The following is a 27,966-nucleotide window of genomic DNA, read 5'->3' on the forward strand; positions in this document are numbered from 1 at the left end:
TGCTTATAGTAGCATTATTTTGTCTACCAAGATTGTACAGTTGTCTTGTTTTTCCTATCTCTTGTAAATAAGTGAAGCTATAATTATACATGCCTAGTTCAGGCAAGTAAGTAGAAGCAATCTAATAGTTGAGGGTACATGAGGCCTATGTTACTTTGTTTAAATTTTATGGCAAAACCAAGCAATTTTTTTTTCTTTCTTTTTTCCTAAGTGGGTGTCAGATATAAACAGTGTGTGTTGAAGGGAGCAGATTTGGGAACGAATACATGAAGACTGAATTCCTGCTTTTTCTTTTCCAGTGGGGATAATGTCCAAAACAAGAACACGAATGACACAGGGCCATGGTCTGCCAGCCAGTCTCCACAGTCTGTCGCGAGTTCAGGTGTTGACAGTGGAGCTGAAAGCACCTCGGATGGAATTCGAGATTTGCCCTCCATTGCCATTTCTCTCTGTGGAGGCCTTACTGACAACAAAGAAATAACCAAAGGTACAGAATGACTTTCTGAATTACACGCATGTGCTGTCAGCCAAGTTTTAGCATCCTAGACCAAGGAAGCAGTGCCCTCCTGTGGCTGTACTTAAGAATGTGTTGAGAAGATAAATAATGTCCCTGTAATGATGCTTCCTAGAATTTTTTCATACTTAAAATAGTAGACTTATATAGGACTTACGATTTTTAACACATTTTAATAATCCACTATATACTAATTATTTTTAAAGTACTTTATTGGTATTTTTATTTCTTGGTAGTACTATGTTTTGTATCACAGTAGTGTTAATGGTACTTTTGCCACTTGATACAGTGTATAGTTAGGAAATTCACAGCTGTTGGTGTAGGCAATGAAAAAGGTAGTCTGTAAATGGCGACACTAGGAGGGCGAGTTGGAAACTTTAACCTGAGTACCTGCTCTACCTCCAGTTTCTTGTGTGACTTCTGAATAAATCATTTAGGGACATGGTTTAGTGGTGGACTTGGCAGGGTTAGGTCTATGGTTGGACTTGATGATCTTAAAGGTCTTTTCCAACCTAAATGATTCTATGATTTACAATGGTCTGTGCTTTAAACTTTCAGCAGCATAATGTGAAGATAAATGTGTTAAGACTTGCAGTTGCAGTTTCTGCAGTAATATGGCGTCATAAAAACATATGAACCTGATGCTACACTGATTGCTGTTCAGAAGCTAGTTATTAAAACATTTCAAATATACTGTGATTTACTGGAATGGTATTGTTATCTGAATCACTTGTAAGTTACATAGATTTTGTGAAAGGAGTCACAGCCAGTGGAAGGGTATTTATAGACATTTTCACTTTGCTGTAGGCCTTACAAGTGATCATTGAATTTGTGCCTGTGGGTTTACATATACGTTGAGCCCATCATTTCCTTCTCCTAACTTAAACAGAGGATCAGTACTTCCTTGCCTTGCTTAGAAGCCTGATTTTCCTTCCTCACAGTTCCATCCCTGAGCTTTCCCTTAGCTTGTATTTTGAAGTGGAAAGACAGCCAGCAGCTAACAAAGAAACCGTCAGCATCTTCTGAGGTTGAGAGTTTTTGAACATCTTGCTTCCATATTACTGCTGATCTCAGCACCCTAGTAATGAAGGGCTGACCCTGAATGTGAAACCTATGTGTCTGAGAGATGGTAAGAGGTTTAGTTTGGCCCATCCCAGGCATCTGTAAATGCGTGCTTTACATAAGTAATTTTTTCCCCCCACAGAAGAATTCTTAGAACATGCAGTAACATATCAGCAGTTTGTGGACAATCCTGCTATCATTGATGACCCTAACCTCGTGGTTAAGATTGGAAATAAGTAAGTATATATTTCAGGAAAAAAATATTTCACTGTTGTAGCAAAAACACTTCTGTGGCACTTCAATGCGTTATATCAGTTCAGCTGAAAAATAGGTTTTGAATGTTCATAGCTTAGGTTAATCCAGAAAGAGTCAACTCTCCAGTGAATTCAGGCTCTTCTAGTTACTTTTCCTCCTTTAAATAGAAAGTAAAGAGCAGTTTCAGATGACCTGTTACAGCTAACACCACAATCTGAATTTCGAGAAGCTAGTATTAAATGCTAATAGTGTTCACATTCAGTTGGCAGAGTAGAAGTGAAATAGGATGTGAATTTGCTAAGGCTTGCCCTGAGCCAGTTTAAATAATTGATATTTACGGGGATATGGCAGTCTGCTTGCAAGCACTCTGTACCCAGCAGTTTGTCTGTATATACTGAATATTTTGCTAATACGCCTCTATGGAGGCATTGCTTTTCAAGATTTGTCAAACTTCACCCACTGAGTATGAGACTTGTATTTCTGCAAGGCTAAGACATTATTTCATGTGTTTATATTGCTGGCAGCAGTGCAGCACTATGGTCTATGCTAGATGCAGCTTTTTGGAGGATGTTTTAACTTGAGAGCTCCTTGTACCTGGCATACAAAGTTACAGAGTAGAGAAGAGATTGTGGCATTGTGCTGTACTTAGAGGTTAGGCTACCCTTAGTTATAGACATTGTTTATACAAATCTGACATGGCTAATGCATCCTTATGTGATAGTTTGTATCATGTATGTTATGGCTTCATACCTGACCCTCTCTGTGGTCTGAGGTGAGTCACTTACTGCTTCCCTGCCGTAGTTCTCTGAATTTGATGGTGGTGTTAACCTCCCTACTGATGCGTTGGGAAGAGAGGAGTACTTAGTGAGGATCTTACTGTCATGTTCTCTGGATGTCATGTGCGCTTCAGCTTCTCTAGGCAGATGGATGATAATACTGTGTTTGTCCTACTGTCTGTAACAAGAGTTCACCCATGTTCAGCACATAATAGCAGAAGCTTGACATGCTACAGACTATGGCCCCTAACTTTCATGTAGTTCCTTGATGGAAAAACAGTGAAAACAGCTTGTAAAAAATGTAGCTCATGCTGTGATAATGAGGTATAGTAAGGACATGAGGAATGTATGACAAATACCCTTTCTACTTAAGCACCTGGCTTCTCTTGCATACCTTGAAAAGTATATGCTGTAAATACCTGTGAACGTACTGTGGAATAAGCTGGGTCTGCTATTACTGGTGTAGGCCAGAGTTTGCCCTGTGCTAAAGAGGCTTCATGGCTTTAACCTGCCACATGATAAATACTAGATAGATTGTGAATTGGAACCTTGGGATTACAAAACGCAGTAATCGCCTCTTTTGCATGCCCAGGTACTACAACTGGACGACGGCTGGTCCCCTTCTGCTGGCAATGCAGGCATTCCAGAAACCTTTGCCAAAGGTGAGATTGAACATGAAGGTTGGTCAGAGGAGATGTGACATTCTGCCATTTATTAAGGCAGGGAAGAGCGTTGTTGTACAAGAGAATCTGCACATCAGTAATATCTGTCCACACATAACCATTCATCTAGCTTATGCTAAGGGCTAAATTTGGTCTGTGAATAGTGTTTATTTGCTAGGCTAAGATCATTATAAAAGTTTTGAAGAAGGAAAACTTCTTGTTTTCCTTCATTAATATGGATCGTAAACATAAATTATATTGACTCATGTTAGTGTTTGCTGTAGCTGAATACTTGGTGACTGCTTTCCATGTTATCTGTATACAGCATATATTATCAAATAAAAATAGAGGCCAGGAGTTTTAACCTCAGTGAATAAGCTTTCACTACTAGATAAGGAAGGCCTGTAGCTTGCTAGTTTTCTTTTTCTCTGTCGGTTGTTCATAAGCAACCCAGGTAGGTAGTGGCAGATAGCTACGACTATGTGACAGCTATATATGTTGGCTTATATTAAATGCATTGATAAACTTAATCCAATTCCATGTGACCTGGTGCCACAGGACAGAAATACACACTACTGTAAATGAATATAAAGAACTAGTATCACCATTGGCACTATTTTGTATCCTGGTTAGCCATGGATTCAGTAGATTTTGGAACCTTCTGCCATTTGCAGCACTACACATGTCTTTGGGTTTAATCTATGTGAATTCAAATGCTGTCCCTATTGCCATGAATGTGGAATAAAAATTTCTTCAAAGCCCGGAATACTCTCTACCACTGTGTTCTTTCTTAGTGCCACATTACCTACATAAGCAGTCACGCGTAACTTTGCTGTAGTGTGCAATATAAAGTAAATTGATCCTAAAAGTCCCAAACTTCTGGTAAACCTGGCTTGAATTTCAAGGATGTCACAGAGCCAGATGTTTTGTGCTTTACTGCAAATATTCTAGTAATCATCAAAGGTGGGATTCATCCCATGGAACTTAAATGCCTACAGAAGGTGTGTGTTTGTCTTATTCTGTATTTGCTGGGCTCTTCCACAGAGTGATTCAGACCTTGGTAGGTGCCTATTGGGTCTTCAATGGCAATACAGATAATGCAAGGTAACTGCATTTTTAGTTAAACACTTTGATGCCCGAGCCAGATGTTTTGGGTTTTGCCTAGGATGGGTAAATGGAAAGAATTGGTATGAAATATTTTTCCATTAAGGTAAGGGAAATGGCAATTCTTGCAACAGTATTATGGTTACGCCATTATTCATATAGGTTATCAGTTAAGCCAAGTCTTCTATGAGTGTGAAGTTGAGTGTTTTCATTTTTTTAATGGTTAACTTATATTCTGGATGCTGATAACTTTCTAGACAGGACAAGTTTAATTTAGTGGAGAAGCCGGTATATATAGTTGGAACAGTCTGTATTATTGGAAAGGTTTACTTGACTGAACTGTACCTCTGAAACTAAAATTACTCGTTTATGCTACCAGTCATCCTACTGGTTTTCTTAATGACTTGTTAATTAGAGTTTTGATTTGGTGTAATAATGGAGCTAAGGAATCGAAATGCAAAGATACTTTATCAAAACAGGCTTTATGAAGTGATTGAAAACTGGAGTTTTTGCGAAAAAATCACTCATGTTCTGCAAAATACACTTAAACGCATGTCTAATTGTAAGCGTGTGAATTATCTTGCTCAAAGTCAATAGGACATCTGCTTGAAGTTGTCCATATGTTTGAGAACCTCCTTAAATTGTAGCCATCGTTCTCAACAGTAGCATTCTGTTCTCAGTAGCTCTGTCTGCCCCTTGTTTTTCTTTGTTTAAAAAGTTCTCAACTTATTTGCTCAAATTAATTCCTCTATCATTTCTTTCTTTTCTCATATATTTTAGATAGTATAGTGAAAAGAACCTACGGAAAAACTGAGAAAAGGGATGTCCCATACATTAGGTGAACTCAACCCTCTCTTTTAACTGCTAAGAATTCTTGGAATATTTTTTTTTTTTTTTTAAATCACTAATCAACGTCACAGTTTTATTTTGGTGACTTTGCTTACAGTGGAGGCTATCATCTCAGAAAGCCAGTGGCTAAGCTATTCCAGGGCATACCAAACACTGTGACCACCTTTACTGTAATATATTCCCCTTTCGCCTTTTGATTGCTCTCTGAGTGAAAGAATTCAGCTCTCCTTGTTACAATGCATAAGGCTCCAGTCATTACGGGTATTGAAAGAAGCTTGTCTCTACTGAGGTCTGGTATATATAACCAACGAAAAGTAGCCAGGGTTTAAAAAAAACTAATTCTAACATTGTCAGTCAAATTCATAGCATCATACTAAACTCATAAAAGCTAGTAACTTACTTGCTTTTTTCCAAACTGGTGATTAAATATAAACTTTGCAGTTATTTTGAAATGAGAATAACCATCTTGCATGTGGGTTTGTTACTGTTTTGCATGAGAGCTCCTTCAGGAAGTGATATTTTTCTTTTTTTAATATAATTTCTGCTAAGTAACTTCAACTTAAAAACAGTAGGTCCTCCATTCTAGGCATTATACTAATATCTATTTATGCTTTTTTTTTCTTCTTTGATTTTTATCTCTTTTTCATTTTCCTTTTAAAAATACCATAAGTATTCATGCTTAAGTTACTTCAGAGCAGCTCTGGATACCATTAGATTTTGCTTTAGTAGAATTTACGGTCCACAGACAGTATGTTTACTTTTATTCTATTTATTATCAGTTAAAATTGTGTGTTTGACACTTTCTTTCATTTACATATATCAGGTTGTCCTTTGTTTTGGGTTTTTTTTATGTTACCATCCATTTATCACAGGCCACTGTGGAATCTATAATGAGGGACAAGATGCCGAAAAAAGGTGGAAGGTGGTGGTTTTCATGGCGAGGGAGGAACAGCACTATTAAAGAGGTAAGTTTTAAGAAGCAAGCAGAGTTTCCTTCTGGCTGCAGTGGGAAGGCTGGATACCTCCATATTCATCCCTCAGAACTTTGCTTCTGAGAATAACTCAATATTCAATTTGACCGAGGATATACACATTAAAAGATGTGGAAACAGGGTCTAAAGTCTGACTTCTTTTGACTTCAGAAAGCTTTGGATCAGACCCTACCTGGAACATTTGCCTGCAGTGTTTTGATTCTGCATTTATCTTCATTTAACAAACCTGAGGCAGTATTATCTAATGGATTAAGCCTGTGTTTGGGAACCTAGAATCGAAGAGTTATGCCACTAATTTTATGTTTTCTTGCAGACTACCTACCTTTCTGCAGCTTTCTTTTGATAGTTGAAGAACAGATGTATTTATGAGTAGTGTGAGCTGTAAAATTAAGAAAAATCCAAGATGGAGAACTGACTATATATTAGTTTTAAAGTCTCTTTGAATTTCATTTCTGAGCATTAAAAGTTTGTGGTAACAGTCTTAAAGCCATGGATGAACATTAAAGAACAGTGAAAAAAGCAGAACTTTATATGAAATATTGATCTCCTGTCTAGACATATTTAATCTTTAAAGTTGGCTAATAAAACCTCTTCATATTAATTTATACTACTGAAGCATTAGTACTTGAGGGGAGAAAATGACTTCTAATACATTTTTATAGTTGTGCCTCAGTCGATGAACTTTTTTAGCCTTGCATGAAATAACCATTGTAGTGGTCTGTGGGTGTGGGCTTCGGAGCACGAGATTTTAGTTTTTACAGTTTGTTGAAGTTTTTAGAATTTCTCTCTGAGTGGAAGTATTTGGAAGAATTTATCAATTCATAGTATCTCTTGGGCTGTGGCAGCTATAAATGGATAAGGGGAGGTGGTGGTGTTTGTTTGTGTGTCTCATAAAACCATTCACTATTTAAAAATCTTGTGGGATGAAACTGATAGAGCTTAGCATCTACTCAAGGTAAAAGCAGTTTGGAAAGTTTTATTGGATTAAAGATTTTAATGATTCTATGAAAGGTAATTGTTTTCTTCTCCAGAGTCATACTTTGCTTTTTCAGGTGAAATCTAGCTATTTGAGGTACATGAACTGAGTAGTTATGGGATTGATCCCAGAACTTCAACGGTATTAGATGTGAAATCTGATATTTCTGTACTTCTTCCATGCAAAACTAAATCTTAATTCTTCTTCTGAGTTTTATATTTGCAATTTTTAGTTCTTTGTTCAGCCTTTATTCTTTAAGAAAACCGCGCAGTTTTACTTAGCCTACAGGCAAAGGAAACAAACATGCTGTTGAGTTTTACCATGTCGGTACAAGACAGAATTTGGTTTTCAAATATTTTTCTAAGTACATTTGCTGTCTGCCCAACAGGAGATGCACAGCTTCTCATACTTGTATTTTTACAGGAAACAAAGCCAGAACAAGGTATGAGTGGGAGTGGACTTACAGGAGAAGACTCTTCACAGATGAGCATGGCAAACAGGTACCCCCAAAATTATCCGTACCTGAAAGGAGCAGGAGTTACCATTTAAAAATGAAAGCAAGCTACCTCCTACATTTGAACAAAGAAATACTGTGTCAGTAAAATATGTTTAATTTGTTATTCATTGCACCAAATAAGCACAGATAGGAAGGCTCTACCTACAGCAGAGTTGCAGACCTTACGAGTGCATTCTGGCATTTCTGTGGTTTGCCTGGCGGCTCCGTGACACACATTCCAGCCCCTTGAAAACAAACAATAATTGGAGCAGTTCTCCGAAGCTTTATCTATCTCTCTAGAATTTTCAAGGGAACATCATGGATGACCCCATGCTGTTGTCAGATCCCAGTTGCTAAAATTTCTGATTTACTTATTTATGGCCTGACAACTTAATTTGTTCCTGCATATATTGGGAAGTTTGGGGGCCTAAGACTTCCCAGAGTTTTTTCTCACAGTCAATAGTCATGGTGTTCTATTACTTCTTTCAAGGATAGCAGAAGTCTCTTCCTTCTCGTGCTCCAAACTAATCATATGGCATGGCCAGAATTTGTCCTTCAGGATTCTAAAATGAGCTTTAACTTGCTTTGGAGAGATGGGTTAGCCAGGGACAGCTCTCCTACTTTGTCCCTTTTCTGTACATACAGATTTTACTGTAAAGACAGCCCGTCTGTGTGCTGTCTGCACTTAGAGCTGAAAAGGCCAGATTCAAATATGCTTTATGCTCATTAAGTTAAGTTCAAGGATCACATTTATGAAACAAAAAGGCATTAACTGTCATTTTTTCTGGAGGTCAGCAGTTGCAGTCCAGGAAAATGTGCTGAAAGGAGGATTCGTCATTCTGTAGGAGACTAGCTGTTATCTCAGTTGCCTCTCTGAGTTTGTGAGAGAGACAGAATAAATCAGAAAGGCTGATTTTCCTTTTAAGGACAAGTGACATTTAGGTCTGTTTCTTACATGGTTGTTTAAAGATAAGCTTTAAAGTCGGATTAAGACTTCAAGCCGACTAGATTCTGTAATTGGCATTCTTTGTTTAATTTTTAACTGACCTTAGAAAACTGTTATTAAGAGTTTATTGCTTGCAAGCAGAATGTGACAAGTGGGATGTTGAGTAAAGCTTTTGAGATCCGATGTTACAAAGGATAAGATAGGCTTTTAAATGTTGCTAGTCATGACATGAGGTACATGGATAATGGGTTAAGACTTCCTAACATCAAACAACATCCAGGTGTGATCGAAGTAAGAGCCCAAATGCTGATGAGATTTATAGGATCTGAAAGGATTTTTTACCTTCCACCTAAGGTGATAGATTTGTTTACTGTTAGGAGAACTTTCTCTCTGAAGAAAAATATCCATAACAAATTTCTGAAAAAGTGGTTGTGGCAGGGGAAAAAAAAAAATTACACTTGTGTATTTAAACAGAATTGTGTAAAGGAGCTCAGGTTTTCTGACTTTTCATCATCATATCCTCAATGGGGTAATCCTGCAAATCCTGGAAAAGAATAATCCAATGATCTGAAGCTGCTTGTTGAAAGAGAAGGAGCTAATAAAATTTCCATCACCTGAATTTTTTTTATGAATTGATAAATTCTTTGGGGGAGGGGGGAGAGGGGGGAAAAGAAAGCCAGCATAGCAAACCCCTCTTTCCTAATCTGAGAAGTGAGGAACCTTTGTAGTTACAGTATCTAATGCGTAGTATTTTTTTTTACCACGGTGAGACTTTTGAGTCAATATGGCACATTATTTAAATTTAAACAGATGTAAATTAATGAAAAGTAGCTTATAGACAAGTGAATGACTAGAACAATCCAAGTATGACTAATGGGGAACATGCGTGAATGAAATTTCAGCATTTCATTGATACATTTAAAGCCATGATGTGAATGACCTCCTGTGAGACAGTACTTAGGAGCAGAGAATCAATGGCTTACTTGGTGACTCACTCTTAATGCATTTTTAATGGATACTGAGATGCATTTACTGACGTGATAGCATCATTTTCTGTGTGTGCAATGTTCCAGAATAAAAGATGAATCTTCTTCAAGCGATGAAGACCCTAGAGCTGCCAAACAAAACCTCGGGTCATTACAAACCAACTCAAGTCATCTCTCATTATTGTCTGCAATCAGTTACAAAAAAACACTTCGACTCACTTCTGACCAGCTGGTGAGTTAATTTTACATCCTTGTCCTGAAATGTCATTTCTAATACAACATGAACAATACTGTTACTCAGGCAGGCTTGCAAAGCTGAATTAGCTCTTATGTATTGCATTTAATTCTCTATCGTTATATTTTCAAAAAGATCTTTTCCCTTCTCTTTTCAGTATTAACCATGAATGTTGTATTTGTCACCTGAATAAGTGTACTGGAACCATGTCCTTTTTGTAGTATGTATAATGTGTATATGTCAACCCACAGGCCTCTCTTCTTTTTTTTTTTTTCCTTCTTCATCCTCTCCTTTCTTTTCCCCTTATTCATAGGCAGACAGTCATATTTTACATAAATACTATTTTGTGTTACTAACTTCTGAAAGAGCTGCTTGTGAATTTACTATGAGGCCAGGCTATTAATATCTTGAGAGCCAATTCTCTTCCTCTGTGACAGAGGTGTTTTGACTAATGGTGACAAAACTGTTACAGTTTTGTGTTCTGCATATTCCAATTTGATCTGGAAAAATGGGCTACTTTAGGGAAATACTTTTTGTCGTCTTACCTACAGCCAATTAGTTTTCTGAAGGAAACCCACACAAGGCGTACAGCCCATCACTCACTGCCTGAATAGTTTGTAAGAAATGTAGAATTTTTCCCAAGGGACAGATGGGATGTGTTGGTAATTTTGTCTAGCTATCAGAAAGTAAGGGTTACACAAATATACCGATACTTTTTCAGATTTAGAAACCTCACAGAAATCAACTGAAGCTAAAACTACTTTTAGATTGGTTTTTTGATGAAACAGTGGGTGAGACTCATCAGTTACCCATCAGTTGTTCTGCATTCCCACCTCCTTTTCACTTTTTAACTAACTGAAAAATTGCAGTGAAATATAATTAAGAAAAAGAGACACTTGAAGTATTAAACTGCTGCAGGTTTTCTGAAAATAAATGGTTAGGTCCACAAATAAAATCAAATCCATAGTCTCTTGCCCAGCATGTCGCTAAGTGACACAGGAGACGGTGGAAGGGTAGGGCAGAGAAGTGGGATAGTTAAGGAAATTTGGTGGAGACTGAAGGGTAATAGAGATAATAATACACCTCTCATGCCATATGACCTATGAGATGTAATACCATAGAACACAAATCCCCATACAAACACTCTTAATTAGAGTTCATGGAACTCCGTGTTACCCACGTTTCTCTCTGCATGTGTGTCTATATCTCAAAATGGAAAACTCCCATAGATAGTCCCTATTCCACAATTTGTTATTGTTTATGTGAACTTTTTGGGATTTTTTTTTTTTTATATCCCTGACTGTGAAACAGATTTTTGTTTGTTTGTTTTGTTCTGCTCTATAAATCAATGCTTAATGTACAGCACAGAGGGCAAACCTCTGTTATCACTATTTAGACAATAGCTCTGCTGAAAGCAATAAGATTCAATGTGACCAAGGCAATGATCATCTGTGGCTTTGTTTGCACTGTGTCCATTTCACATGCTCAGTTTGTTGATTATCTTGCTGATAACGTCTTGCAGAAAAGCTTAAAGCTCAAGAATGGCCCCAATGATGTGACCTTTAGTGTTACAACACAGTACCAAGGCACTTGCCGCTGCGAAGGCACCATTTACCTATGGAATTGGGATGATAAAGTTGTTATTTCTGACATTGATGGAACAATTACACGGTGAGTTCATGAACAGGTAGAAGCTTTATCTGCAAGGACAAGTTGTCCTTGGGACTAAAGGAAAAAGTAATTAACAGGGAATTTTGAGTCACAGAATCATCATGTTCTAGTATTTTGGGGGGGTGGGGTGGGGTGTGGGGTTTTCTTTATTTGGCTTTCAAACAATGCAAGAATCATTAGCTGAATTCTTAATTTCATAAAGATGCCTACCATATGTGCCCATTATTTGTCACCTATTGGTGTTTCATGATAGTATTTAGGGTAGCATTGGAAGACCTTCTGCAAAATCATAACCTTCTTGCTGCATCACACTTACAAAGTACACTGGCTACATTAAAAAGAAGAAACACGTGAATTCTGTTTTAAAAAGCATTACTGGGACATTCCAGTGAGAGGCATTATTGTTTAGAAGACAAGACTCCCAAATCAATGTCAGAATTAAATTTGATGGAAGGTTTCAGGTTAGTACTTTGGGTAAAACCCACAATTTTGGAGTGACTAAAATGATTCACTCGCTGATTTTTATTTATTTATTTATTTAACACTGGGGAAAACAATTGTGTGTGGAACAGGGAAACACGTAATAAAAATATAAGCATTTTCTTTTGACCTTTAAAATGAAATGCTTAGATTTGTTTCAAAATCAATTTCTTTCAAAATCAAACTTAGCTATATCTAATTAGAAAAAAGAACAAGGAAAAATAATTTCCAAGAGAAATCTGGGGTGAATTAAAATACTTAATTTAAACTGAAATTCCTTTCTTCCTTGTGATTTATCCATTGTAGGGCAAACTTTTTTTTGTGCCAACATAAATTAATATTGCCCCCCCGCCTTTGTTTTCTTAAGCTTCAATAAAGTGAATGGGATCTGCTCTTCTTTCTGCTGTTGAGCTGACCAGAGAGTTACTGAATCACTTCACCTTACAGTACCACTGCAAATCCTAAGCCACTGCCCAATGTTTTCTCTCTAAGATACAAGATGTTCAGGATGTGGATGTCTTGCTGTGTATCTGTATAATGCTTAGTCAAGTGAGGTGCTCATTTGTTTGAATTTCTAGATGTTATTATAGTGTAAATAATTTTCTCTCATGTAAAGCGGGAAATACATTGAAACCAGTATAACTATTTCATAATACTTTACATGTGGCCAACTGCTGACTTTATGTGGAGAAGTTAGTTTGAAGTAAGCTGGAATGTCACTTCTCATGCTTGTAATTTCCCATAAACTTCCCTTATGGGTGGATTTGGTTTATTTAAAAAACATTTAATGTAAACCTCAAAAAGTATGCTTAGCACTGGCTAGCCTACTACACAGGTCGGGTTGATAGCCTATATGCTGTAACTTCTGTGTTACCTTACGGGTCACGAGCTTATCCATGAAGACAAGTTCTGGGGCACAAGGGTAATTAAACCAACGTGGCCAAGGGTGGGCATGTCAGTCTATCTCAAAAGAAAGGGGAATAAAATCATCCTCTTCTGATCACAATCAGTACTTTACAGAAAACCTTATTTTCCTTTGCCACTAGCCAAATAAGTTACTGGGGTTTGTATTAACCTCATCTGTTATTACAAGTATTGTTTGGTTTGGGTTTTTTTCAGTTCAATTATATTGTTTTTCCTTTATTCAGGTCAGATACTTTAGGTCATATTTTGCCAACTCTTGGCAAAGACTGGACACACCAAGGGATTGCAAAGTTGTACCATAAAGTGAGCCAGTGAGTATTCGGTAAATCTGTTCATGCATCTGTGGCTTGTTTGTGTTTATTCTTTTGCACGTAAAAATGTTTCTAGGCTGCTCTTAACCTATAAGTGTGGCAATTTTATCAATATCTCACCACTTCAGTGATGCTCAGACAAGGTAAACATCTGCTGTACATCCAGAGCAAAACCTGCTTTGTGATATCAAAGGCAAAAGCACCCTACCAATGAGTAGTGATCACTTGTCCAACCACCCCAAACAGATAGCTATAGTTAGTTCCAAAACCTGTAGTAATTATGAGTGAGTTGTGCGGTTGCAGCAAGTGGAACTTTTTTGCAAACTGGGAGTTGCAGCAGCATTAATTCATAAGATGCTAATACACTTTCCCTTCTCTCCTTGTTGAAGAGATTGTGAAATGCATAAGGACTGTTTAGCCTAGTGTGGTCACTGTAGGTGGAGTTCTTGCCAAACTTCACTCAACTGGAGTCATGCAGGGATGAAATCTAAAACACATGGGATGAATCGGTTTGGGGGAGTTCCCTTTCTTTCAAGTGAGTAGAAAGGGAGTTCAGTGAAAACAGCTTAGACTTGAGCTGTCTCAACATTAGGCTTCTAGTCAAGCAAGATAAGTATCACCCTTAAAGCACAGCATGATGCCTTATCTTGAGTAGAAATGGACCCATTTCAGATACTCACTGCTAATATTCTTGTTGCTTTATTTGTTCTGTAAATAATGGTGACCGTTAAAGGTATTGATAATGATCTTTACTACTGATGATTACACCATTTATTTTGTTATTTCTGTATGTAAATATTTGTTGTTATTCCATTATTAAATTGCAAAGTTAGGAAGGATCAGTCTTAAAATATTTTTGTGTTTATTGGTTAATTTTGAGAGTAGATGTTAAGTAAACATTGCTTAAGTGCAATGTAAAGGCATTGAAAGTCAGTAAGACATATGCTGTGAAGAGCCTGAGGAACTGGCTTTTACCTAGCAGCTCACACTGGTGTTGCCATATTATAGCTCAGTAGTTGATCTGCACTGGTGCCTGTTGGTCCACCGTAATAAATACCTTCTGTGCCACTGTGGGTGGAAGGACCTGGTTTCATCATGTTTACTTATGGCTTGTACTCTCTGTGTAATCCATGGAGAAAGACAGGCATCTTCATCAGATCTCAGGTATATTGAGGTACTTTTTGATGTTTTGAAAAAACGATTTTTTTCCATTAGATATTGAAGAAATACTGGGCAACAGCGGATCAGCTGTGCTTTAGGTCAGTTAATGTCATTGACAGGGAGAGTATCCTGGTATGACCTAGAACAACATATTCCAAAAAACCGAGGATATTTCCTCTGATGAGTATGAACAGGAGAAAAACAATCAGACCGTATCAACTCACATGGGGTGATGTGTGGGAATGCTTCTAGGTGAGCAAGGCTACTGCAAGAGTACGGGTGTACTGTTGGTTCCCTGGATACATTTTGCAATGTAGTCAAGCCATTGTGTACGCTGAAGAATCAAAGACTGACAGTATGGTGAGTTTTGTGATTAGCAATTGGGAGGAAAAAAGGAAATGAGGAGACATTAATTGATGTCTAAATGGGATCAGATGAAGTATCTGATACATTCTGATGTTATGCATTCAGATTTTAACTTTTACAAGGAAGATTACTGATTGCTGTCTGTTCAGGTTGATATTTCTGCTTTACGCAGAAAATAAAATTGGTTTTCTTTTATTACGTTAAATTCAGCTGTTCTTATATATTCAGATTACCATAAATATTTGAAGAGCCTCTGGTACACATCACAACTGTCCTCTTAGTTAATCTGATTTGTTCTGTGTACTAGGGTTATGCTAAGGTTTGTTTTACACAGATGATGAATTATAAATTATGGATGATGGAATCTAAATTATGCCAGAGACATTTGTCTGTGCTTTTAGTCTGTGTAGACATACAGAAATCACAGAAAAGACAGGACAGCCTGGGAATTCAAATGCTGAGCATTATTTATTTCTGTATATAACCTCTGGATTACATTTGGTGAAAATGTTAATTAATTTTTTTAATTACAGTTGTTATTTCTATGCCTGCCAGCATTGCCAATTGTTAGGGCTTTGGTGATCATAAACATGTGGGGGGGGGGGGGGAAGTAGATTTGAGTCATATTTCTTTTCAAATTACCAAGATAATTATGTAGGGGCTAGATATTACAGCTGAACACCATATAAATGTTCAATAGTTACATTTAAGGACCATGCATGCATTGAATACAGTATTTCTTTATTTTATGAATAATAATTTCATTATAGTAAATTGCTATTAAGTTGAACTAACATCATTGGACTCTGTTTTATCATGAACAGAACCAAGGGTAACCTGTGACTTCTGCTGAAACTTTTATTTCAGTGTCAAGTCAAAGATTACTTCTCATACTGTGTTTTGAAGTTCAAATTTGCTTCGACTTGAAGGACTATGTTACTGCTGCACATAAACTAGTCTTTTTTTGTAGAGGCCCAAGAGGCAGGACTACAACACTGTTAATACAGCAAAGGCTAATACACCATTGTCTGCTTTATGCCAAGTGTTTTCCTCTTAGCAGGTGTCATTTCAGTTAATACTAAGGAGTATGGTTCCACTGTAAAGGGGTGGATAGAAAACCGTAAGAAGTCATAAGCCATGAGAAGACCAGAGATAAATGAGCCCTCTTTAGGTGTAAATCACTAACTGCAGTGGATCTAGGCAGATTTTAATTATCCAAGTTTCTGGCACAAATGTTTTTATTCCTTTTAAATAAGTCTAGGTTAAACATAAGTCTGTTTAACAGTCATGATTTGATTTAACGTAAAAATAAACCTACAAAATTACTAATGTCAAAATACCTGCTTTATTTTTACAGTAATTTCTTCTTTTATTTCTGTTCACAGAAATGGGTATAAATTTTTGTATTGCTCAGCACGCGCTATTGGAATGGCAGACATGACCAGAGGATACTTGCACTGGGTCAATGAACGAGGAACTGTGCTGCCTCAAGGGCCAGTGTTGCTGAGTCCAAGCAGCTTATTCTCAGCTTTTCACAGGTACTGCAATGTCACTTTTATGCAGAAAGAAACTCAGAGGTTGGTGGAGGCTGAATTCTCAGCTTTTTTTATGGGAGTGCTTGAAATAATTCATAATGTTTTTTCTTACATATTGGTGCAAAATCTAATTAAGAAGAAATTTTGTTAGAGAAAGACCAAAATTCAGTAGATAGTCACATTGCTTAGTTTGTCTCTTAGCCATGCTTCAATATACATTTCTGTTCACTGTTTACCAATAGGTACTGCCTGTTGACTTCGTCTGTTTAACATGGTGTGTTAATATTTAGGTATGGGAAAAATGTTCACGTATTAATAATGATCATTCTTTTCTTGGCGTAAATATTGGCTTTTTTTTTTTTTTTTTGGAAGAAAATTACTTGGTGGGTTTTGAAGAAATTCATGTGAAAATTAAATTAACTTTTTATACTCCTGACTGCACTGTGGTATTCTGTGTGGACAATGTTCTTCTCTCTAGGTGTTGAACTGTAATAAGTGAATAATAGTAGCACAGATTATGAATACGGTACCTTCTTCCTAATTCAGTGAAGCATGTCAAGTGATTACTGAAAATATTTTAAGCTTTTAAAAGCTGCTGTGACAGGATATATTTCATTAGAATTTTTAATGGAGGGTTGTTCAGATTGAGTGACATGCTACAGGCTGTCTTACCAGTCATGTTCTAAATATAAGAGACCGTGGAGGCATTACAGTGCACTTCTTAAACTGATTAAATAATAAATGCAGTGAAAGTGTAGTTACTGTTATCTTATGCTCCTCATATCTAGAAATACATCTAAAGTGATACTCTTTTTGGTATCTTGTTTAGACTTAAGAATGCCCATCTTTTAGTGTACGCTGTTGTAACTGCTGTGATGTGTGGGCAATAAATGACTTCGTTGTTATCCATAGATTCAATTATTGTGGTTTTGAGGGCTCAGTGATCAGGTGTATGCGAGACTGCGGAAAGACGGTTTTATTCCTCTGTAGCACATTCTCAAACTTTGATTTATACATGGAGCTGTTGTTCCAAAGGGCTGTAGTACTCCTATGAAGCTTCTGTACTATTCACATCTTCCTTGACATATGTGTTGGTGCTAGGATGTGGGATTCTGAGCTTCTTAAGTGCTTTTGTGTCATGCTGGCATCTTCCTATGTTATGGGAACTCCAGACTCTGCCACCTGTTCAATCTCCTTGCCAAGAGAAGCTGTTGTGAAAGGGCTTTTGCCCAGATATGAGATAACTCCTCTGTTCATTAATGAATTCTGTGTTCTGTAAGGAGCAACTGAAGAGAAATAGAAGATTCCTTTATTCCTTAACTTCTGCTAATTAGCAGCAATGGAGGACCCTGACTGTAGAAGTATCTTAACAGGCTGAGGTGCTTCTAGCACATATGGTGATTGCAATCCTTTAAAAAAAAAAAAAAAGCCATACACAGTGAAGGCTAATATAATCTATGAATCATTCTGCAGTTCTCAGGAAGCAGTTTACTTGATGACAATTTATGTCTCAAGGCTTTATTTAGCAGCTACTCCCTGTAATCAACCATCCTTGCTCAGTAGCCATCTTTACAACATAAGTTTCAACAGAAGTTCCCTTGTTTCAGAGGATTTATTTACTGTCCCCATCATGTAAGCTTGGGAATGCTATTTTGTCTTCATGGACACTGTGATTTCCAAATGAAGATTTATTGGATAAGGGTGGGGACTCTGTAGAAGTATCCAGATAGGTAAAAAACTTGAATAAAGAAAATAAAATTGTTTGTGCTATATTTCATGTGTACTTGTTCAGCCTCCCTTTTTTATCATTTCAGGGAGGTCATAGAAAAGAAGCCAGAAAAATTTAAAGTTCAATGTCTGACGGACATCAAAAATTTGTTTTATCCTAACACAGAACCCTTTTATGCTGCTTTTGGAAACAGACCTGCTGTAAGTAACAGCTGAATTTATTTCTGTTGCAGAGAACAGAAAGGTTGTTGTTATTTCATGGTTCTGTTGCATTAGAACCTAAAAGCTTTAAATGGGAGTTAAGAATATTTTATTAGGCCCTGTACAAAGGAAAATTATAAAGGTTGTTACTCAAAGATCTCACAATGTAGGATGCAAACAGAGATGGAAGAACAGCAAAGTAACTACGTTATAGCTGCCTAAGTTAGCATTTAAGCTTGTGTGAAAACACTGATCTCATTTTAATCCACACTGATGCAGTGTCAGTGAGATACCTGTGGACAGACAGAAAATCTTTCAGATGAATATTGGTGGGACTTACACTTCAAACTCTAAGTACGCTCAAAAGAAGTTGGATGTCCTATTGAAATGAAAAGGTTCTATTTGGCATGGAAAGTGGTATGTTGTTTGACATGGAGAGGGAAAGACAGATCTCTGTCACCCATTTGAAGGCTGTATAATTGGGCTATAGGCTTTTCTTACTCCTGTCCTAGCCCAAAGAATACTTTAATGCATCCAGAAAACGAAACAGTCTCAGGGGCTAGGGCAGAGGCAGGTACCCTCACATGTGAGTATCCCTTCTTTTAAATTGTTAGCGTGAACCAAGAGACTGTTTTGATGCAGGCAGCTAGCAGTCTTCCAGGCAATTTCTGGATATGACTGATGTGTTAGCTTGGGGCATGGACTCTTCCCAGTGGGCATTTGATATAGCCATATTGGGGCGTGTGTGTGTGGGGGGGGGATTGTTTTTTGTTGTGGGGTTTCGCTTTTTTTGAGGGGAGGGGTATAAAGAGTTAATACTGACACAATGTCAAGAGACTTCCAAGTCTGAGAATGGGCATCCCCACTGTTTAGTTTACTAGTGTAGATATGGTTATAGGTGCCTAAGGACAGAGGCTTTGTTCCACTCAAAATCTTGGAAAGCATCCTGCTTTCAGAAGGAGATAAATAGAAAACCTACTTCTTCAGATGTTTACAGTTTCACTGGGTACCTAAGTTACTAAACTAAATTAGGCAGATGGGCCCCATATTAGGCACAGGAGCCCCACAGAGCATTTGGTACTTCCTCCAGCTCTGTATTGCCAGGTAGTATTTGCTGTAGAAACTGATGTGTAGTATAGTAATGTGTAACAAGTAACTGGTAACACCAGTGTGGGGTTTATGGCTAAGGACCGTTGGCACACAGCTTGGGTGTATCCACCCTGTTTTGGAAGCTAAACCCACTTAATTGTATGCCTGTATCCTGGCCATGCCATTCGGTCTTAGGAGAATGGTCCTTGACCCTTCATATTTCCTAGCATGATTAGCAAGAGAACACTTCAGTTTGTTACCTCTTTCTTTAGTTGGTGGAGAGAAATGGGACACGTCTTGAGAGTAATTCGGATGCTGCTTGACCATCTTTCTCCACTGACTCCAGGAGAGCTAAAGGCTACTCACTGAGCGCCTGAGGACCATGGATTCCAGCCCTAGCTGCTCAGTGCTCTAAGAGCTGAGATACATTCACTAGCGGAAACATTGATAGCTTGGGGAAATTATCAGTATAAATGTGGACACTGACCATTGCCAGTGTGAATGTGAACATTCAGAGACTGGGCAGTTTACATGCCTAAATGTTGGACAGAGGTGCTTGGCAAGATATTTTGGCACTGAAACCACGGCTGTTGTAGCTACATTTGAGAGGATTCAGCCTGCCTTTCTGATGGGACTTTGTTTCTTCATTTGTCTTTTATTTTTGTTAGGATTGCTGACATTTATGAGCAGCAACTTTTTTAGCTTCATCTGCTAGCAAATTACACCTTTAAAAGCGTTATGTCAGAGACAACAGGAGGTACTCACTGTCCAATTGCTATATTAAGTTGTCTTATCATACACAACTTAATTTCCATTATCAAGGTACCTTTAGACATATGGTTCTGAAATAACTTTTTAAACACTTGTGGTTTTGTATTGTGGATGATGTCTACCTCTAATTCACTTTTTTTTTTTTTGAACCTCAGGGAAATAAAATCATTATTTTCATGCATACTTCAATAAAATTTCAAGTAAAGCAGTAAGTTAATGTTTCTAAAGGAATTACTGATAACTCACTCCTCTGATCGCTCTTGGAGTGCAGTCTTTGGGTGTGAGATATGCCACTGGCTTTGAGAAAGCGATGATCCTGATCTTCACAATTTTCTGTGCTGCTTGTTTTGGTTTGATTTTCTGTTTTGTTTTTTTCCCTAAACAAACTCAGTGAAATTTCAGTACTCATGAATGTTACAAGTGTAGATAATGCAGGGACTGCCAGGATGCTGAATTCTTTAAGTGACTGCTGTTCACTTGTGTTCAGTTACTTAGTTTTTTGGAACAGTCTTTACAATATAGAGATAAAAATAATCTTTATATTTTCATTAACATTCCAATCTTTCACCACTTCAGCTTTTAAGACCATATCCAATGGTTTATATTAGTAAAATGGAAGCTTGTTTTTGCTCTGATCTTCTGGGAGTTATTTTCATCTTTCCTTTTGTCAAGCTTTTCTTCAGAACAGATCAAAACTTACTCATCACTTTCCTTAACAATTTGAATTTCTTAGATGACATTCTTAATTCTTACTGCTAATTGTACTTCCCAGAGTTGTATCTGAATTACCTGCTGGGGCTCATTGATGCTATTTTGGCATATATTCCTTTCTTTCCCTCTTTCCCCCTTGGAGTCAATATATGGGTATGGCACAAATCCAAACTCAGGAGCTAAGAGATGTTTCCAGGGGTTTTAATGTAGATGCGGTTGTTATAAGTTCCTTTCGTGACCTTGTCCTTACAAACTAATCACTATTTTACATGTCAGTTATGTTTTAACCTCTGTACACTGTTGCAAGATACTTGGTACAATGTGCTCAGGAAATGAAATATTGTCTGAAAGAAAAATGAAAGTGCAAATGCTTTTACACCAAATATGATTAGTTTTTTATTAAATGTTACTTCTGTGTCAAGGGAAGTTACTGAAAAAAATGAATGTGATTTTGATCAATAGTTTAAACTGAAGCGGCAAACTCCTTACCTAGCTGCAAATTGTCTGTTTCATAAGCATTTTGTTAGACTGACCTGGTTTGTAACATACTAGAGAATTTCAGATACACAATAACTAGGTAGATTTAGTACCAATACTGTGCAAATATGTTCTTCTGTGTAATATATTCCAGCAAGAATAAACATTATTTGTGCAAAGGCAGAATCATGATTTTTTTTTTTTTCCCCTTGCTTTTTTTTCTCTCTTCTGTTTAGGATGTTTATTCATACAAACAGGTGGGAGTTTCTTTAAACAGAATATTTACAGTTAACCCCAAAGGAGAACTTATACAAGAGCATGCAAAGACAAACATCTCATCGTAAGTAATCTCTTATCCCTAACACCTTTGAGACTAAATTAATTTGCTGTTCTAATTCATGACTCAAGTTGCTCAAAGATGCATTCAATTCCTTAAAATATTTCAAACAAAACATAAAAAATTTAGAACAAAATACAGACTTTCTACTTTCCTTCAGTTAAACTGACAAAAAGGAATTGTTTAGTATTTAGTTTAATGTATTACATGATTAAAGTAGGTGGAAAGGACTTACCAGTGTACTATTTAGTCAGCATAAAAATGTGATCAGCTAGTTTCCTGAAGCCATCTACCTTTTCATGGCCTTTTCAAAATTTCCCTTTCCTGGAGCTCCTATCTAGAAGAGCCAGAAAACAAAATCTGAAGATAGGGCTGAGGGCTTCCAGCAAGATGCTTAGGCATTGTAGCACCGAACACTGAATGGACATGGCCTTTAGCAATGTTAAGAGTGTCCTTAGTTGAAGAGGAGCCATATGCGTATAAAATATGAATAATCAGTTGAGCAGGGAGCTGCTTGAGCCAAGGTGGGCAGACATGGAGAAGCAAGATAGGGGGCTTGAATATTTTAGCAGGTTATCTGGGTGGAAAATGGCATCTGTTTCTTACTAGGTATCATTGCTTAGAATGAATGGATTTCTTATTTGAACTGTGAATCCTCTCTGGAAGCTAGGCACCAAAATCGAGTTTAGTTTTATTCATTTGAGGAGGATGACTTGTCTGTGTAAAAGTAGCCATGCCTTAGTGGTTGTGGACTTATAAAAATTCAAAGTCAGAAGATGTGAAATGGTTCAGCATTCTTTTTATTTGTTTATTTTCCAGCTATGTCAGACTATGTGAAGTGGTAGATCACATTTTCCCTTTGCTGAAAAGAAGCCATTCTTCAGACTTCCCTTGTTCTGATACCTACAGTCAGTTCACCTACTGGAGAGAACCTCTACCACCTTTTGAAACTCAGGATGTACATCCAACCTCATCTTAACTGCATCTCCAAACTGTTGGCCTCAGCTCAAAGAATGAATTAGCTTGTATTTAAAGGACAGCATTTGGCTTTTGCTGTTGACAGTTCAGATGGAATCTGTGATGTTATGAGCATTGTATTCTTTTGCTGTGAGCAAATTTAGAAATGCTTTTTCATACTTAGTCACGTTTCCAGATGACAAGGAGTCCTACTAGGAATAGGAGTTGCGTTTCAAGCTCTTCACCTAGCTCCTCAAATTGTGCCATACAGTTTCATTATTTAAGGTCAAATAAAAGTGAAGTGATGTTGGAGTTGCAGGTAAACATGCCATTGTGAAGTGGTACTGTATCTTTTCTGCCTCACTGAAGTCATCTTTCATCTCATCAGAATCCCCTGTAAGTAAGGGAGCTGAAGGTGGTCACCAGTCCTGACATCATCTGGTGACACAGACAAGGGCTGCAATCCATATGTCAAAATTCCTTTCTCTGAAGGAGCAAATGATTCTTTCTCTTTCCCCTTGCTTGACCAACAGCTGTTTGTTTAAGAGTTAATTACTGGTCTAGATCCTCAGCTGTTGTAAATCAGTGGAGCTATCAAAGCCAATTGAGCTGTGTTGATTTATTCCAGCCAGTTGTTTTGACATGGTAACACTTTCTGAGGAAATAAATGATGTGTAATCTAAATAGAAAGCAAATTAAATAAGATGGCCAGATTCTGGTGGTCTTTCTCAATTTGAGAAGTCCCATGCTTCAAGAATAACTATTTGGATTAAGGTAAGTGTGCAAGTGGAAGATACAGGCCACTGTGCATAGTGCCTCTTACTGAAGTCAGTGATTTTCAGTGAAGACATCTTACCCACTGGATGTGCTGAGTTTCAAGATTGTTACTGAGCCAAGAACACTAAGGATTTTGTCAAAATGTAATAGTTTTATTTGAAACATTATTTTGGCTAAAATGTGAACTTTGATGCATCTCAGGTTTTTATGTATGGAATTTTTTTGAGGTTTGTGTCATAAAGAATGGATGCTTTTAATGCAATTTACTTCCTCCAAGATAATGAAATCTCCTCTTTCATCTTTTTTTTTTCCTTATTTGTCCAGACACAAGCTGTAGATACTGTTTTTGCTACCTGCTTTGGACTGCCTTAAGACTTAACTCTGCGTGCTAAAAGCAATACTGCAGATCAGTTGATAATGTTTTCCAAATGGTCTGCCTTTGCACAATGCGGTACTTTACTTAAAACATAGGCATCAAGTGACCATGTGCCAAATGATCCTCAAATGTGCTTGTAGGTAGGAAAGAAACTTTTTTTTTTTTCTATTTAAAATATATTTAAAATGCTAATTGTTCTCTGAAACATAGAAAATGGCATCATGGGATTCTATGTATATTGTATTTCAATATGGCTAAAACAGTGATTCACAAGCTGTGGTCTCTGCCAGCTTGTGATCTGTGAGGCTATGGTACATGTTTTGCAGCTGCTTTGTACTGTTTTCAGTTAAGAGTTTAATAATAAGGCAGAGTGGTCCAGGAGAAATTTTAATATGTGATTGTGGTCAGTTAGCAGCCAAAAGTTTGAGCTCTGTCTCACATTTTGTTCTGTTTCAACAAATTCTGGTTTTGCATGTCAAGAGTGATAGCTAGGATGGTAACTCTGTAGTAGGGGTTTTCTAACTTTCAGTGCTGCAGACTTTATCTGGGATGTCAGGGGGCCAATTTATGATTTCCCTGTGCCTTCAATAGTAATGAATATAAGTGCAATCCTTTATACAGCTGCAGTGTGCGGTAGTGAGCCCTCCCTAAGTCTTCCTTTTCATATGAATGTTGCTGCTTTGGGCAAGGTGCACACCCACTTTGGAGATACCAGGATTAGACAAACACAAAGATGAAGAAATGCGTGTTTAACAACCCAGACTGTTTATGCTCTCTTGAAAGTTTAAAGAAAATGCAGATATCTTTTTACTTATAGACAGAAGAAATGTGGTGTGGATTTTCTGAAAGACAATCAGTGGGGATTGCAGGTTGCCAAACTGAGATGGTTGCGTCTCTAAATATAGCCACACTTCCCTTTAAGTATCTGTAAATACTTGTCATTAATGATTGAATTAATGGATGAATATACTAACTGCATCCTATTTCAATCCATTTATTATGCAAAATAAAACCAAACCAACCCTTCCTTCAGTAAGAGGCTGTCAGTTTTGTGGGTTTTTTTCCTTCCCAGTAAAGATCTATCTTCCTAAGGTACCGCATGCAGTAGCTTCCACCAGAAAAGATGGTCCCTGAAAGTTCTCCACAATTAAAGCCTGTGATGTATTTATTTGTAACTTAATAGCTAATCCAGGGTTGTTTGTTACCAGTAGTATTTCAAACCAAATGATAGTGTGAATGAGTGGTCGTTTTAATTCCGTCAGATTTTTAAGCGCAGTGCAGCAGTGGTACGGGTAACCCTGAGACACTGCGGAATCTTCGTCCTGGAGTTTTTCAAGACAGTTAAACAGACTTGATCTAGTGTTGGCAATCATCCGCTTCAAGCGTGAAGTTGGATTAGATGACCTCCAGGGGTCCCTTCTAACCAACATTTCTGTGATTCTGTGAAGTTAAACGCCTTACTTCTGACATACTGTGTACCCTTTTGTATCTGAAAGTTGAAGTATAGCTGAACAGTGAAACGAATGTGTTTATGTAACTCATGTTTATCAAATTTGCTCACAGAAAAGACACTTATGAAAATGAAAGTTTTGACCTGCTAGAAACATCACCATATTTTTCAGAGAGTATAAGACGTTTTGATTTGATAGCTGAGCAATTTTATGCGTAGTATTTAAACTGCTTTGCTAATTCATGTAGAAGAAAAAGGGGTGGTTTAACAAATTCCTACTCTTTCTGTGAAAGAAAAAATTCAACCTTGCTTGCAGTGTCATGCTGGTTTCTGTTACAGAAAGAATATTTGGCTAACATAAATATGCAGACACATTAAATCGCAGTATATTCTATTTATACAATACACATAAACTAGAATATGCAGCAGTGAGGAGTGACTAATGTTTATTTTCCTGAAGCTGATGACCATATTGTTCCAGCTGTGTCATGTGAGGGAAAGAATACCATACTTGTTGCATTAGTTACATTGAAGATAAAATGTTTCTGCTGTAATTTGGGGAGGGAGGACAAAGAGGGTATTGGGTATTTTCTATTTGTAGATATGGATTATTATTTCAAAGCCTATTTATATACAGTATTTACTCTGTATATGTATGCGCTACTGCAATGATGAAAATCATTTTAACACCTCATTTTGATCTGCTGAATGCTACAAGGGTAGAAATATATATTGTAATAAAGGCTGACTTTTCTGTTTTTCTGTATGTTTTGATAGTGGGAGAGTGCTTTTGCAGAAAAAGCTGCTGAAACTGTAAAGCGTGGCTTTTGTACCTCCAGTCTCAATTGCCTGTCTCTTATCGGGGCTATCCGGTGTAACTTCCAGCACTTGCAAAATGTTTGCTGTTCGGCTACAATGTTTGACCCAGAGCCTTTCCAAATGGAAGAGTTCATTGAGGGAGACGGGGCCAGGATCTGGGCTCTGGCTGTTTTGGGGTATGGGAACAGCACCTCGGAGCCAAGAGCAACCAGATGGGAACAGGAGCAACTTGGAGCAGTCAGGAATCTTACCCCACCCCAGAATTTTTTTGAATATTCCTTTCATCTAATTCCTAATGTGACCTAAGGAAAAACTAGCTATTTGTTTTGAATGGGAGTGTTGTCATTCATAGCAATGAGACCAGATAGTCCTTTTTTAATTTTTTTTGTTGTGTGGTTTTTTTTTTTCCCCCCTCCTCCTCTTTGAGATTGGCCATTCTGCTGGTGAGAAGCACATACCCCTTCCTCCTGTCCGTGAGAACACGGCGCTGCCTTTTGCTCCTTCTGCCGGGTTTGCTGAGCAGACTAACTGCAGCCCTAGTGCTACTGCCAGGTTTGTGTTAGTTGATATGAAAACAAAGATGTTTGGGGTTGATAAGGCTCTGCGGCAGCTCGAGTTCTGTGTTAAAAATACAAGAGCAGCCGTATTTGGGCAGCCTGCATTCACTGCCGCTTAAATCTCTATTTTCTGTATGTCTCTGGCTTGTATAAACATTTACACTGGAGCTCTGGAGACAGGCTTTGAAATGAAGGTGCCTTTTTAATTAAAAGTTAGAGAAATGGTGCTTTTGCATCAGCAAACCAAACTTTATAAGGACATATTCATTGCTCCTGGAATATCCCATTAACACTAGAGGTAGAAAAGTCTGAGGGAACAAACCTCCTGAGGAGCAAAGACCACAAAGTTGGGGCTTTTTGATGCCGTGGGGAAGGTAGGGAATATTCCCAGAATACTACATTAATTTTTTCCTTATAAATAGTCTTAATTCAATGTGCATTGCAGATGCCATCAAGTACCTCAGGATAGTTCATTGCAAGAGCTGGAAGATGGTTGGTGCTAAGAGCTAGTGCCTAAAAATATAGCTTTCAACTCTTCTGTGAATGCGTTAAAAAGGTGAAACCTGGAGGTGGTTGTTGGTGTGAGGGGTGTTTGTTTTTTTTTTTCTTTCTTTTCATAAAAGTCCAGCAAAGTACGGTGGTGAAAGGAGCACACTCACAGTGCCACAACCTCAGGTAGTCCTAGCTCTTTTGCTTGCAGTAAAATCCACCCCCTGATTTTGTTCTGTAGCATGTTGGAGATATGCAAGGAAAGGGCTAGTTGTAAATGAGAGATGGAAGACTGGCCCTAAAGAAAACCAAGCAGCAGTGCAGAGGAATTACAATTGCCAGATGCTTTGGGGAAGAGATCCTCATCAAGACCTTTCCAGCCATTGGGATGTGAGCAAGAAAAATAAAGGCAAGATGAGAAATGAATTTTCTTCTAGGAGGAACTAGAGAAAGGGAACAAAACCAAAGCAAGCGGCCAAAAACCAGCTTCTTGTTTCCATCCCCGTGCTGAACCTAGGTGGTACCAGGTCAGGCGCTGAGCTCTGCCTTTTGCCTCTTGGGCAGTCCTGCCTGAAATCCCGAGTGTCTGCGCTGCACAGAAGAGGCGAGAATGCCATTTCAGCTTAATTTGCCAAACAGGAGAGAATAACATTAACCAAAAGGAAATCTATGCTTAAGCATCCAAGGGGTACTGCTAACAGCAAAACAAAGTTGCAATTACAGCTAAATTTTAAGCTTAGGTAAGGTCTAGGGTTTTATTTTTCCGTGAACTTGGGAAACAAAGCTTCCACCTGCAGTATACACACCTCAGTACTACCATGTGTGCATCCTTTTCATAAGGCTTGCTTTGGAAAATAAATACAGACATAATTTATCAGCCTATTTAAGCATGTGCTTAAGTTACCCCTCCCTGCACTGAAATTTAT

The 27,966-nt window shown here is 37.7% G+C and overlaps 1 protein-coding gene across 2 annotated transcripts in view; it reads left to right on the plus strand.

Moving 5' to 3' along the window:
* Positions 1-25,912, plus strand: part of LPIN1 (lipin 1) — a 40,295-nt gene extending 14,383 nt beyond the window's left edge. Inside the window, exons 9-20 of one of the 2 annotated variants that reach the window (XM_009815347.2) lie at positions 300-487; positions 1,719-1,812; positions 3,200-3,269; positions 6,095-6,187; positions 7,614-7,690; positions 9,706-9,850; positions 11,376-11,524; positions 13,153-13,239; positions 16,152-16,304; positions 18,116-18,230; positions 21,515-21,618; positions 22,435-25,912. In XM_009815347.2, coding sequence (XP_009813649.2) covers positions 300-487; positions 1,719-1,812; positions 3,200-3,269; positions 6,095-6,187; positions 7,614-7,690; positions 9,706-9,850; positions 11,376-11,524; positions 13,153-13,239; positions 16,152-16,304; positions 18,116-18,230; positions 21,515-21,618; positions 22,435-22,594 — 1,435 coding nt within the window. In that variant the 3' untranslated portion in view covers positions 22,595-25,912. Of the gene's footprint in view, positions 1-299; positions 488-1,718; positions 1,813-3,199; positions 3,270-6,094; positions 6,188-7,613; positions 7,691-9,705; positions 9,851-11,375; positions 11,525-13,152; positions 13,240-16,151; positions 16,305-18,115; positions 18,231-21,514; positions 21,619-22,434 lie in introns of those variants that run through there. The other variant, XM_059828825.1, reaches the window with a different exon arrangement.
* Positions 25,913-27,966: the final 2,054 nt, after the last annotated feature.

This window comes from Gavia stellata, chromosome 2 (assembly GCF_030936135.1).
Source record: "Gavia stellata isolate bGavSte3 chromosome 2, bGavSte3.hap2, whole genome shotgun sequence".
Taxonomy (NCBI): Eukaryota; Metazoa; Chordata; class Aves; order Gaviiformes; family Gaviidae; genus Gavia; species Gavia stellata.